The sequence below is a fragment of the Cajanus cajan genome, chromosome 5 (genome assembly GCF_000230855.2).
Source record: "Cajanus cajan strain Asha chromosome 5, NIPB_CcT2T_4, whole genome shotgun sequence".
In the NCBI taxonomy this organism is placed as follows: Eukaryota; Viridiplantae; Streptophyta; class Magnoliopsida; order Fabales; family Fabaceae; genus Cajanus; species Cajanus cajan.
In genome coordinates, this window is record NC_138521.1 from 47,093,524 (window position 1) to 47,108,107 (window position 14,584).

Here is a 14,584-nt window from a genome sequence, read left to right on the forward strand (position 1 = left end):
CATACTACGCACTTTAACAAACATTTTCTATCAAAATCCCCTAAAAAAATCTATATCTCTAACAGGAATAACTTCATTTAGTATACACATTTTTTAAAGGATTTTACCTTTAAATTTTTAAATAAAAAAACTTACAAACACAAATTTCATATTAAAGACCTTAAAGTTTGAAACTTTTTTTTTTCACTTACAAAAAATCTTCTAATATTTAAAAACATACAAATTTTGATAACTTATTTTATAAGATGGATTTTGTGGAAATTTTCAGTAAAATTCAATTTATATATATTATACCTATCCAACAATCTCACCCAAGTCTTTTAGATTTTGTGTAACTTTTTTTTTTCTATTTTTTCTCTCACTCTCCCCACTCTTTTTTCTTGCCTTCATAGTTTTAAAAATCAGATAAAATAGGATAGTTTGAATGGTTTGACCATGAGCTGACCTAGTGATAGTTCGTTAATTCAACAGAATAAGAATATTTAAGAATTTGTGTGAATCAATCAAGAACTAGTCAAACGGATCCAAAAACTAGTGAAAATATATGTAATTCAAATGTTTTTTTTATAAAGTAAGTGAATTTGAAATTAATTGGATAAAAGGTTAGAAGTGATTTTGAAAACTCTAATACTGAAAATAAAGAACTTTTTTTAATAAAAAAAATCTCTCAAAAATACTTATAACTTATATCCAAAACAAACACTTTAAATGGTTATACCCTTCTAGTCCTATCCGACTTAACCAATTTCACATTCCAGCCACATGATTCTAGTTTAGGATTCTCCATTTTCGAGCTCTAACTCAAATTAAAATCATAGATTTTATATTAAACATATTTAACCAAGAAATTGTCTCCTAGTATAAACAAAACCCCATGTGCGTCATTATAACATGCTCCATCAGTTTCATTTATTGAACGTTTAAGCATTTATTGCCTGTTCATCGTTTTAACAAATTAAACATATTTGTATCCAAAATAAGATAAGAGATATATAATCTTATTAAAAATCTTCAAAAAAAAAATTAATAATTAACTATAATCTTATATAAAGTTGTACATTATCCTAATCTAAATTTTCATTTATCAAAAAGAATATATATATATATATATATTTATATTCTTAGTCAAAACATGCTTCCGTTACTCCAAGTGCAAAGGACTTGATCAATGAAGCTAGTCACTCCCCCAATTAATTGTTGTAAAATATCTCCATTTGAAATTATCTATCTCACCGAGAGTTCTAATTTTTGTTTACAATATTTATTAAATTTGAAAGAAAATCATTAACTATTTTTTTTCCCAACAACATTCAATTTTTGATGTATCCTTAAATCTTAATTAATTCATAATTAAACTCTTTAACTCTTTTAATAGTTATTTTAGTTAAAGAAGGCTACTCTATCATAGTAATTTATCAAATTAATGATTTTCTTAAATATGTACATTATCGTCTCAAAGAACAAATAAATTAAAATAAAGGAATTCACTAACCATAAGGGTCAACTAAGTGATAGAGCATTGAGATAGTATGGACATGATTATATGTTCAAACCTAGTACCGTCATGATAATTTCGGTAAATAAAAAAATAAAAGAATTCACCAAAAACAAAATTGAAATGAGGGGAATAGTAATTAATTGTGACAACAACCAAGTCATAACTTGCTCTATTTAATGAGAAGTGTAATATGTAGTAATAACTTACCTATTTAATAGGCAGAATATTTTGAAGTACTAAATTTTTAATGCCTAGATAATCAATATTTCAATATTAAAGCAGCAATTGAAAATATTATCAGCGTTCATTCACATACATCTTATGTCTTCTCTTTTTATTTTCAACACAAATGAGGAGTAGGAATAAGCAGCACAATTGAAAAGCTGTTCAATTCATTGCATCCTCCTATCTATACTCAAACTCAATTTTCTGTCAATTGAAGAACACAACTCTAATCTGAAAGAAGTATTGCAAGCGACTAAAAATCTAAATTTACATTTAATCATAGCAAATCCATTACAAAACCAAAAGATGAACAAAAAGATAAAAATTCCATATTGTAAAAAAGAAGCATCATGATTCCTACCTCAGCTATCAACATCTATCACAGTAACACATATTCATCCGAATGTAATATATGAATTTTATGACTGCACAGCTTTATTTTGTTTGATACATGCTGGTGCCTTGAAATCCTGGCATTTCCACATTGATGTAGCCTCAATAGGCATCACTCTATCAGTGGATGGCTCCACTGTTAACAAAGGCCTACTATCAACAGGGTTTTTACCTGTGTTCATTCCAGTCATTTGAGAACTTCTGGCTCTTATTTCTTCCTTTGGCTGTGCCCTATCTTTTGAGGTGCAAATGCTCAAGGGCAACTTTTTTAGCTTCACCCTTCCTCTCTTCTTACCTATGGGAGATGAATCTTCACAGTTTTTCCCTTTCAACATGCTTGACTCGGCTTCCCCGTTATCTATCTCTACTCGACTAGGTCTATCGTATTTAACCACCTTCTTATCTTTCTTACTTGAGCATGCCTCTTGGATGGATCCTTCAGAATCAATCTTGCCTGCTATTGCATGTTCATTGTTCAAAGATAAGCAATCTTGTCCAAATGCCACACCAGATTCAGTGCCCTCAGATATTTCCAAACTTGAAGAGCTTCTAGGCTTCTTATGTTTACTACCCTTTGAGTCTGAGTTTGGAGAGTTCTTAGAGATTCTTGGAGAACTATTCATGGCTCGATGCAATTTACGAGCTAGTTCTTCATCTGTCCTACAATTTTCAACTGGCTGGTTTTTCTTGTACAACAGTTGAACTGGGAGATGCTTCTTTGACTTGTTCTTTTTCAGATTTCTTTCCTTGCCGGCCGCCTCCTCAGACAAAGATGCAACCAAATCTAAAGCCCTCTTGGCTGCCTCAACTGCCTTTGCTGCTCTTGCAGCTTTTTCTTCAGCAACTGCTCTTGCAGCCTCTGCAGCTTTAGTTGCAACCGTTGCTGCAGCTTTTGAGGCCTCCACGATCTCCTCAGGCGTCAGGTTAGGGTTGTTCGAATGGCAACTCAACAAATGCTTCAGTCGGGCTTCAAATTCACTTGAAAATGATGAGGATGAAGGGGAAGCGACATCGGTAACACAAGAAGCAGCAACTGGAGATGGAGAGGCAGAGGCAGAGGCAGTAGCATCACTATCCGAACCCTGTTTCTTCAATCCAGCAAGAAGCCGCTTCCGCGGTGGCAAAAGAACATCAGCATCCAATTGATTGACATCACACGCGTTCTCCATGCTCCCCCAGTAAATTCAAATTTAGGATTCAGAAAATAATGAATAAATCTTCACATGAATTAAGTTGCTATCCGTTGACAATCACATCATTGCAACAATGATCAAACCTTTCCCATTTTCACATCCATTATGATATCAAGTGTTTAACAATCCTACAAGATCCTTAACGAAACCTACACAAAACTTGGGCAAATTCAAAGACTATCCAAGCTGGTTCCATTTTTTACTGTTAAGAAACCTCCATGCGAAGAAATATGACTCATACACAACATCAAATTCTTCCATTCCACCACTTTGATTCCTAAATAGAAAGAAAGAAAACAACAAATCAAACTCAAAACTAAATGTACTACAAACGATTCCATTCATCAGAATTAGCTTATCTATGAAAAACGCAAAACACTACAGCATCAAACCTGAATTCTCAAACATCACCAATCCCAATATTCCTAGCAACCAAGAAACTCACCAAGGAAGCATAATTCAGCAAGATAATCATAAGATCGAGGACCAGAATTCTATCTACCCGTGAAGCACAAGACAGGGTTTTTTTCAACACCCCAATTCCCAAATGATTCGAATCAATCCATAGGCAAAGAATCATAAACAAATAAACACCCAACACAGCTCAAATCCGGATTCAGCAGAATCATGCAAAATCAATGGAATTTTTATACCTCATGAGTCAAATTCAACAATACAAAAATAGAAGATCAAAAGAGAGTTGAGACCATTGAGACTGAAGGAGGTCCATGTGTACCTGATCCTGTTGTGGAAGTTAAGGGCACATAGAGAAAGAGGGGCAAATGAAGATCCAGGATTAGGGTTTTCAGAGAGAGAGAGAGGAAGAAGAGGTTGTGATGGTGAAGAAGAAAAATCCAAGGCATGTAGAAAACACAAGATGTTTCTATATATAATAATAGTAATATTAATTTTAAAAATAATAATAGTATTTTTATATATGAAAAATGTGAAAGTGAAAAATTTTCAGTTGTTGGTTATGGTTGTAGAATATGGTAAAGAAGGAGATCCCACGAAAACACCAATTGAGTTATCTGCTTTTAAAGTAACCTCGTATTTCTTTTCGTTTACGTTGTCAAACTGTGTCAATTACAACGTCGTAGTTGCTTTACATAAGCTGCGAGAAGGTGTCGGAGAAGGAAAAAATGTAATGAATGAAGATTGCGTACAAAAGTTTATCTAAAATTTAACGTTCCATTTTTATATATTAATTTGCTTACATCAAAATTTAGATTAAGATAACGGCACTAATACTTTTTATATCAAATCTAACGTTTCTTCCTAGATTTAGACTCATTTTTATTTATATGTGATGTATTACTATATTGATTTTTAATGATATATTTATATTTTTTTTATATAAATTTACATCATTGTAATTATTGACATGATTAAATTTATTAAATAACTTATCAATGTATGGTTAAATAATAATTTAAAATGTTTCTCAAAGTTTAAATTAATCTAATTTTATATACACTTTCATTTTGAAATTATATTAGATCAACTTGTAAAATACCAAAAAATGCATAAATGAACGGATGCGAAGATACTTTATCGTTATTTTTACGTGTATATATATATATATATATATATATATATATATATATATATATATATATATATATATATATATATATATATATATATAGTCTTTCTATTTATTTTTAAGATTTAATTTGGTCTTATTATTTTTTAGAAGGTTAAATTTGGTCTTTTGATTTTTTTTAAAAATATTCAATGTTATCATTATGTCTAAATTGACATCAACAACGTTAATGCAATTCGATGAAAGGACATTGAACATCGTTTGAAAATTAAACGACTAAATTGAATAATTTAAAATATTCAATTTAGTCCTTTTATTTTTGTAATGTTATAATTTTATAACTATGTTGTTTGATTTGGCAGACACTACTGAGAGCTCTAAGACTAGAAGACCCTAAGAGTAAGTTGATTTGTGGAAGACTGAACTAGAGATAAAGGGAGTAAACTTAAGAAGGTGTAAAATGAATTTTTTTAGTTGAGAGCTTCATAATTCAAATTTTTAGAAGTTGTAGAGAGGAGGTAGAGAGAGATTTTCTCTTCCTTCTCTCTTTCTTTTCTTCCTTCTCACTAGAAAATCTTCCTTTCCTACCCCTTTCAACTAAAATCTTGAAGTTGTGGGATGGAATCAAAGTCTTTAGAAACAGAAGATTTCGAGTTGGAGTCGTACGAAGTTTCTTATCCTTTTCCTCTTGCAGATTGATTCTCTGTGAAGTAAGGGAAGCTTGTGCTCAAAATTCTGGTGGATTGTGTGATGATGATGACAAATTGAATATGTTGATCATTAGCTGTGTGGGATTGAGGTTTAAATTGAAGAGTGGTGAAAGTTGAGGTTGGGAAGACATTGTGCATGAAGTGTGGTTGATGATTATTGCATATTGTTGGTTTCATGTGTTTCTTGAGTTGTTTTTGAGTTGTAAAGGTTGTATGTGTGGATTATGTGATTGCATATTGGAAAATTTTGTTGATTGTTAGGTAGATTGGGTAAAAATTTGGTTTTGCAGAAGTGCAAAACTTAATATCGCATCGGGCCCACCTTTAGGACGTTAGGCATGACTCCAAAAAGAGGTCTTTGTCTCACTCATGTCAAGCGCAAGATCGGTGGCATCAAGCATGAGTAGAGAGACTCGTCTCGAATTGGATTCACGTCGGACATGAGTTAAATGACACTAGCATGAGGAGAGAAATTTGTCTCTACCTGAGTTCACGTCGTGCATTGGGGTGTGTGGCGTTAAGCGTGAGTCAGGTAGAAAGCTCTCTGCCTGATTGATGTCAAGCGTGGGTGTGGTCACACTAGGTGTAAGAAAACAGGAGACTCTCTACCTCAATCATGTTGACACAAGTAATGTTGCGCAAGCGTGGGTAAGACAGAGTGATCTCTACCTCAATGGAACCGGGCATCTAGGGAGTGATGTCGGGTGTGAGTTACATGATGTTTTAGTTGTTATTTAGTTGATTGAGTTGTATGATGAGAACATATTATTAAAGTTGTTTTAACAGTTGATTAATGATGAATAAGTTGTATAAGTGATGATGTAAGATGATATGTGTTAATGTGTAGTAAGTTGAACATGTTGTAAAGTTGTGAATTGTTTTAAGTTGCTTAAGTTATTTTGATGCTCTCTTAAAGTTGTTCATGTTGTGAAGATGTATGATGTTTAAGTTGATAAAGTTGTTAAGTTGATAAGTTATAAATATATGGGACTGATACATGTCTTAGCTACGATATATAAAAACTAGAGGAGAATAAAGTCATTTTTTCAAAAAATGAATATTCCATTGTGTGAATATATGTTGCGGTGCTTTGAGTGTGACACTCTCTACTCCACATACCATAATATAATATAAAACTAAATAACTTCAATATAACAAATAAACTTAGTTCACAAAGGTAGAGAGAATTACATTTTAATATAAACTAGACTTAATAGAAATAACAATTACAATGAAAATTAAAATTAAACTATTCAAAGTAATTAGCAAGAATCAAGTCCTAATTAGTCCTAACTAATTCCCCAGTATCACGTGTCCTATTAAAGCAAAATCCAATGTTGAGAAATAAGCTTCATCATTGACATCCTCAACATCATATTGAAGATTACTTGTAAAAATCACAAGAATACAATACATAATAAAAGGGAGTGAAAAACATATCACTTTGGCTCACGGTGCAGGAATGAAAATTGGCTAACCAAACACAAACAACACATACAACATGACATAGTATACACAATTTCATATCATCATATTTAACTCATTCATAGCATAGTAAGTAACAACAGATAAGATTATAATGAATATGCAATGGACATGGATTACATGTGATGGCATCCCTCCTTCCATGGTTGATGGTAGTGTGATGAAGGGAGACACCTTGCCCATGATCTAGGCTCACCAAAGGGTAGACAAAAGGGAGGTTTATGGTGACAAGGGAAGCTAGGCGTGAAATGGTTGTAGGTGGCGGAAGTGTATGGTGAATGGTGTATGAATGCTCAAGGTTGGCTCACTCCAAGTGTAGATGGAGGCCAATCTAGAGTTTCACTCTCCAAGGGTGGAGAATGAAGGTGGCTAGCCGAAACTAACCTAGTGACTAAGGAGAGGATTTGAGGCAAAAATGCTCACTCAAATTCATATATTCCAAAGTATTTACAAGGTGTGGGGTGTTGGGTATTTATAGGAGGTGAGGCATCTAGGGTTGCATTTTGAGTAGGCAAATGCATTCCAAATGAAATGCAAATGAACCCTAGATGCAACTTGGTGGCCAAGGATGGAATCTTTGGGTTTAGATTGGCTATATCTAGGTGCATGATAAGACCATGCAACCTTTGCCCTCCATTTGGGCCTAAGCCTTTCTAACACCAAAAATAGATCCAATGAACACCAAAAAATGTGTCACCCTTCTAGTTAACACCCTAGCCCAAAATTAAAAACCCTAATCATCTAGAGCACCCCATAATACAAGGGTAAAAATGGGAAATACAAGGGTAAATAAATTCTAAGTCCTAAACACCCCAAAATACAAGGGTAAAATTGGAAATACAAGTAAAATAAATTCTATGACTAAAATACCCCAAAGTACAAGGGTAAATTTGGAATTAAAGATAAGGGAAAAAATAGGAATAAAAATAAATGCTATAAAAACTTAGGAGCTAAGGCCCAAAAGTAGGCTTACTCCTCCTATGGTTTTTCAACACTAACCCATTCCTCTTGCCTCCTTCAATATATCACCTCTTAGTCTTTTTGGCCTTAGTGTTATTCCACCAACATGTTATCATGCATGTGGCGCTAATAAAAATATCACACATCACACTTGTGCATTGCCGCTAGCAACACACTAGAGTAGTCTAGCAGTACATTTCGGGTCACACCTGCTACACACTCTCACTAGAAGGACATATTATCAGGGTTTGATCGGGATAGCTAAGCCGCGCAAAATACATCTTATGATCACGATGGTAGGATTAGGACTTCCAAACCAAGCTATCCCTAAGGTTGGCTCCCAAACTTTTACACAAGGGACCTTCCCTGACAATTTATCCCATATCATACCCTTCAAAAAAATACTTTTATGCATATGATGCATGTCAAACAGACTTTATGCATAACATTTCATATGATCTCATTAATTCATCATCAACTTATCCCATATCATAAATTCATAAACCATTCTCAATATAGCAGTTAAAAATTTGAATATATATCAATTAAATATTAGCAATCAATGGTATAAGGGATCACATCACTACGACTCATACATAGCTCACAAGCACATCAATAGCACACTCACATATTACATTTTCATAATTTAATCTTCTATGTTATCGCATGGTCCAAACACTTTAGTTAGAGCTATATATATGTTATTAAGTTAATCTTAATTTTATTATAAATCTAAGGCAATTATCTCCAACTTTTATGTTGACCCCAAGAGCTAAATATGCCATCTATTATTTTAAATAAATATAAAATTGCAACGTTTTAGTCTAAATCTGACAATTTGACCTTTTCTCACTAATTTGATCATAACTTGATTTCTATACCTCCTTTTAAGGTGATTCCAATGGAATTTGAAAGATAACATCAAAGGCTACAATTTTTATGAAGATTACAAAACCTAATTCTGCCATTTACGTCCACACGAAAAGCTTACAATGTATGCACATTATATTTTACACACAAAATATGAGGTTCGTCTTTTAACTCACATAATTTAGTCATTCCTTAACATTTTTATGTGATTCTTGAGCCTAAACTATAGCTCTAAATGTTTAATTTCTAACCCAACAATAAGAAATCAATTTTCTTAATCACACACAATAAATTAGATAAATTTCAAGGTATGTTCATACTAGAATTTCCAAAATCTGACACAACTCACACCTAAACTCTTTTTTCTTAATCCAATTGGTAAGAACTCTCTATAGGTTACATTACACTTCTAAGAGACACAATTTACAAATATAACTACATACCCAATTAATCTCTTAGTACAATCAATAATGCATTCCCTTAGGGTTTCCTAAGAAATCCACAGAGATCTCAAATCATACAATTACAATCTCAAAACATGAAATCAATCATCCTTTCCAGCAATTCATACAATTAATTACATAAAAATAAGAACAAAAAGTAAAATAGAAACAATTGAAAAAAAAAGCTCATACATGAGTGCACAACAAACACAAGTTGGAGGCCAGTCTTATTCCCTGGCATACAAACTCACATCCAGAGCGAGGCTTCTCACTCTCCCTTACTTCGACAAGCTATAGACGATGGGTGCATGGCTCTGGGTGATTTCCTTCTTGCTCTTATTCTCTAAGCTCTGAGGCACATACGAGAAAATAGAGGCATAAAAGGATTTGATTAGAAAATTATTCTTTTAAAAACCTTAACCTTCCTTCAGTTAAAGCACTTAACCACAATTACAAATTCCTTTCCCTTTTAATAAATAGTATAATAACCTTTAATAAAAAAAACTATATATTATATTATAACATATATTAAATAATTAAAAAATTATCTAATAGTCACTATTAGTAAAATAAAAACATTAAAATTATTAATAAAATACTTATATTATATTTTATTAAAAAAATGGGGTGTTACATTAAGAGCTTGATTAACCCTGAATAAGCCAGTTATTTTTCAGTTATCCCCTCTAATTTTTATGTGGTATCCGTGTGTGGGCAACATCAAGGCACACGTGTATAAAATGATCAATTAAGTAAAGTACTAGGTTGAAGACTTAGTCTCTAACCTATATCGGAGGGTTGTGATATTTGGAGGGTAGTCGGTTAACTAATTCCTTAGGTGACTTAGTGTTGTAGGCTAATGTCATGGTAATAAGTCCATACCTAAATTTTTCTACCTTAACATAGTACCATACTTGATGGGGTTATGTTATGGTATTTGTTTGAGGGGGTATTCTATGAAGGTTATTTTTATAAGGTTATTATACACAAGCATACTCCACAATGATGAGATATTGTTCGCATTGGGCCTTAGCCCTCACGGTTTTGCTTTTGGTCATCACCCAAAAGGCCTCTCTAGGCACATTAGCATGGCGTACTTCTCCTGTTTGAAACGGGGTTTAAAACCAAACTTATCCTCAGGAGGATAGATGGGGTGATTCAGGTGAGATCCAATGTAGATCCAACTTTCTCTTCACTCATGGGATCCGGGCGATCCGGGGGGGCCACCACGGCTCCTCTCTTCTCGGGAATTCATACATCCCTTATCAGTATATGGACAGTTATCTCTTGAACACAGGTTTAGGTTTAGGGTTTAGGGTTTAGGGTTTAGGGTTTAGGGTTTATATATCACATTATATATCACATTATATGTTATGAGTTATGAGGGGTTATGGGGTTATTGGTTGTCACCGAATCCAACCTGCGGCTCTGATACCACTGATGAGGTTATGTTATGGTATTTGTTTGAGTGGATATTTTATGAGGATTGTTTTTATAAGGTTATTACATAAGCATACTCTACAATGATGAGATATTGTCCGCTTTGGGCCTTAGCCCTCACAGTTTTGCTTTTGGTCATCACCCAAAAGGCCTCTCTAACATTGAAATATGTTTGTATTATATAAGTTGTTATTTTTTGTCTTATTTTATCGATGTGGGACTTGTTTGTATCCTAACAATACTTCCTTGTTTAAGTGGTGAAACTTGAGAAATCAATCTAGCTTATTCTAGTTGTTGTTTCTAGCCTTGTGTTAGATGTTATTTTCTAGCCTCAATGTTAGCCGTTGTTTCTGGTATTATACCAACTGTTATAGTTTAGTAAGATCTAGCCACTTAGATTACTCACCACATGTTGTAGGAAATCTCCGTAGTTGGTATATGAGATGATACATTAGATGTGATGTGCATGTGGATATGTTGAACATGCTATGAAAAGTTAAGTTGTGTGTTGATGATGATGTTCTTTTGTAAGCTATTGCATTTTATTGTGATAATGTTGTTTATAAGTTGTTATGTTGAATTCTTTTCACGAGCTTATCTTGTATTTTCCTTGTGATTGAAACTACAATGATCGTACATGGTATAGGAGTAGGATAGGAATAATGGATAGCTTGTGCTGTTGGTGGTTAGTCACGCTAGAGGTGGCTAAATTTTGTTAGTGGCTTCTTTGATGTAGTCATGTTGTGTATAGATGTCGACAAACGGTTAGATTTATTTTACTCTTAGTACAATAATTTGTATGTAGCATGTATGTACTTGATACTAGCATGTATGTATCTTTTTTATGCATGTTTTTTAGTTTTCTACTATGTAGTAGTTGATCGATAGTAAGTTTAGTAACCTGACGAATCGTTATAATTTTCAAAAAAAATGTTCAATATTGACATTTCACCTAATTTTATTAATGTCGTTAGTGTCAATCTAGATAGAAGGATAACATTGAACATTTTTAAAAATTAAAGGAATAAATTAAATTTTTATTGGAGACCACCGCCGAAGAACCCTTAGCGATACCGAGCTAAAAGAACTTGACAGCAGTCTTGAACTAGAACATTCGATGAGAGTAATCTGCCGCCTTAGACCTAATCATTGCTATATATAACGGTGTGACGTTATAGACATGAATCTCACTTATGATCCCATAAATCACGCCCCATTATGGACTCGTAACTCCCGGTATTTATTACCGTTCCCACGGATCGTGGGATCTTATTGATTGTCCGAGTGAGCCAGTTAATCTCCCCATATTTGGGTCCCTCTTGTGTGATCGGCATTTTACCGACCTACCTCTGATCGGCCAATATGGTCGGCCAATGGGAGACCACCATGGTACATAGCCCTCCATGCTCGAGCACTAAGGTGCAAAGAGCATGTTAGATCGGTATTTTACTGACGTGCCTTGGATCGGCCAATATGGTCGGCCAATGGGAGACCACAACGGTACATAGCCCTCCATGCTCGAGCACTAAGGTGCGAAGAGCATGTTAGATCGGTATTTTACTGACGTGCCTTGGATCGGCCAATATGGTCGGCCAATGGGAGACCACCACGGTACATAGCCCTCCATGCTCGAGCACTAAGGTGCGAAGAGCATGTTAAATCGGTATTTTACTAACGTGCCTTGGATCGGCCAATATGGTCGGCCAATGGGAGACCACCACGATACATAGCCCTCGATGCTCGAGCACTAAGGTGCAAGAGCATGTTAAATCGGTATTTTACTGACGTGCCTTGGATCGGCCAATATGGTCGGCCAATGGGAGACCACCACGGTACATAGCCCTCCATGATCGAGCACTAAGGTGCGAAGAGCATGTTAGATCGGTATTTTACTGACGTGCCTTGGATCGGCCAATATGGTCGGCCAATGGGAGACCACCACAGTACATAGCCCTCCATGCTCGAGGACTAAGGTGCGAAGAGCATGTTAGATAGGCGCTTTGTTGACCTTTTCCGACCTTAAAGTGCTATTCACACTAAGGTTTTGGGTCGTCTAAATTCTGACCTTAAAGTGCTCTTCACACCAAGGTTTTGATCGTATAAATGCCGCCCTTAAGGTGCTCTTCACACCAAGGTTTTTGATCATATAAATTCCGACCTTAAAGTGCTCTTCACGGCAAGGTGGAGATTGTAGAAAATTCCGACCTTAAAGCGCTCTTCACGCCAAGGTGTAGATCATTAAAATTCCGACCTTAAAGCGCTCTTCACGCCAAGGTTTAGATCGTCTAAATTTCTGACCTTAAAGCGTTTGTTACGCCAAGGTCTAGATTGTAAAAAATAAAATTTCGACCTTAAAACGCTTTTCACGCCAAGGTATAGATCGTTAAAATGCCGATCTTAAAGCGCTTTTCACGCCAAGGTGTAGATTATTAAGAATGTCGACCTTAAAGCGCTCTTCACGCCAAGGTGTAGATTGTTAAGAATGTCGACCTTAAAGCGCTCTTCACGCCATGGTGTAGATTGTTGAAAAATTTTGATCTTAAGATGCTTTGATGCCAAGAGACGTAGATCGTTAAATTGTCGACCTTGAAGGGCGTTTTTTCGCCAATGTACAGGTTGTTAAAATCCGTCGTTAATGCGACGTCGTGGCCAATGTATGGGCCGTTAAAATGCTGACCTTGAAGGGTTTTTTTCGTCGAAGTATGGATTGTGCCGACCTTAAAGCGCTCTTCACGCCAAGGTGTAGATTGTTGAACGTGTCTACCTTAAAGCGCTCCTCACGCCAAGGTGTAGACTGTGCCGATCTTAAAGCGCTCTTCACGCCAAGGTGTAGATTGTTAAACGTGTCTACCTTAAAGTGCTCTTCACGCCAAGGTGTAGACTGTGCCGCCCTTAAAGCGCTCTTCACGCCAAGGTGTATATTGTTGAACGTGTCTACCTTAAAGCGCTCTTCACGCCAAGGTGTAGACTGTGCCGACCTTAAAGCGCTCTTCACGCCAAGGTGTAGATTGTTGAACGTGTCTACCTTAAAGCGCTCTTCACGCCAAGGTGTAGATTGTGCCGACCTTAAAGCGCTCTTCACGCCAAGGTGTAGATTGTTGAACATGTCTACCTTAAAGTGCTCTTCATGCCAAGGTGTAGACTGTGCCGACCTTAAAGCGCTCTTCACGCCAAGGTGTAGATTGTTGAACGTGTCTACCTTAAAGCGCTCTTCACGCCAAGGTGTAGATTGTTGAACGTGTCTACCTTAAAGCGCTCTTCACGCCAAGGTGTAGATTGTGCCGACCTTAAAGCGCTCTTCACGCCAAGGTGTAGATTGTTGAACGTGTCTACCTTAAAGCGCTCTTCACGCCAAGGTGTAGACTGTGCCGACCTTAAAGCGCTCTTCACGCCAAGGTTTGGGTCATTCAAATGTCGACCTTAAAGTGCTCTTCACACCAAGGGATTGATCGTCGAAATGCCGACCTTAAAGTGCTCTTCACACCAAGGTTTGGGTCATTGAAATGCCGACCTTAAAGTGCTCTTCACACCAAGGTTCGGGTCGTTCAAATGTCGACCTTAAAGTGCTCTTCACACCAAGGGATTGTTCGTTGGAATGCCGACCTTAAAGTGCTCTTCACACCAAGGGATTGATCGTCGAAATGCCGACCTTAAAGTGCTCTTCACACCAAGGTTTGGTTCATTGAAATGCCGACCTTAAAGTGCTCTTCACACCAAGGTTCGGGTCGTTCAAATGTCGACCTTAAAGTGCTCTTCACACCAAGCGATTGATCGTTGAAATGCCGACCTTAAAGTGCTCTTCACACCAAGGTTTGGGTCAT

At 35.7% G+C, this 14,584-nt stretch overlaps 1 protein-coding gene across 3 annotated transcripts; it reads right to left on the reverse strand.

Annotated features, from left to right (window-relative positions):
* Positions 1–1,966: 1,966 nt before the first annotated feature.
* Positions 1,967–4,291, reverse strand: LOC109791723 (uncharacterized). Of its 3 annotated transcripts, none has more exons than XM_020351056.3 (2): positions 4,046–4,291; positions 1,967–3,586 (listed from the first exon to the last, which is right to left on the reverse strand). In XM_020351056.3, exon 2 carries the CDS (start codon positions 3,283–3,285, stop codon positions 2,143–2,145), a length of 1,143 nt encoding a protein of 380 aa, XP_020206645.2. In that variant the 5' UTR covers positions 3,286–3,586; positions 4,046–4,291; the 3' UTR covers positions 1,967–2,142. The 3 variants fall into 3 exon arrangements, with proteins under 3 accessions (XP_020206645.2, XP_020206646.2, XP_020206647.2); XM_020351057.3 differs by having other exon boundaries at positions 4,017–4,291; XM_020351058.3 differs by lacking the exon at positions 4,046–4,291 and adding an exon at positions 3,702–4,009.
* Positions 4,292–14,584: the final 10,293 nt, after the last annotated feature.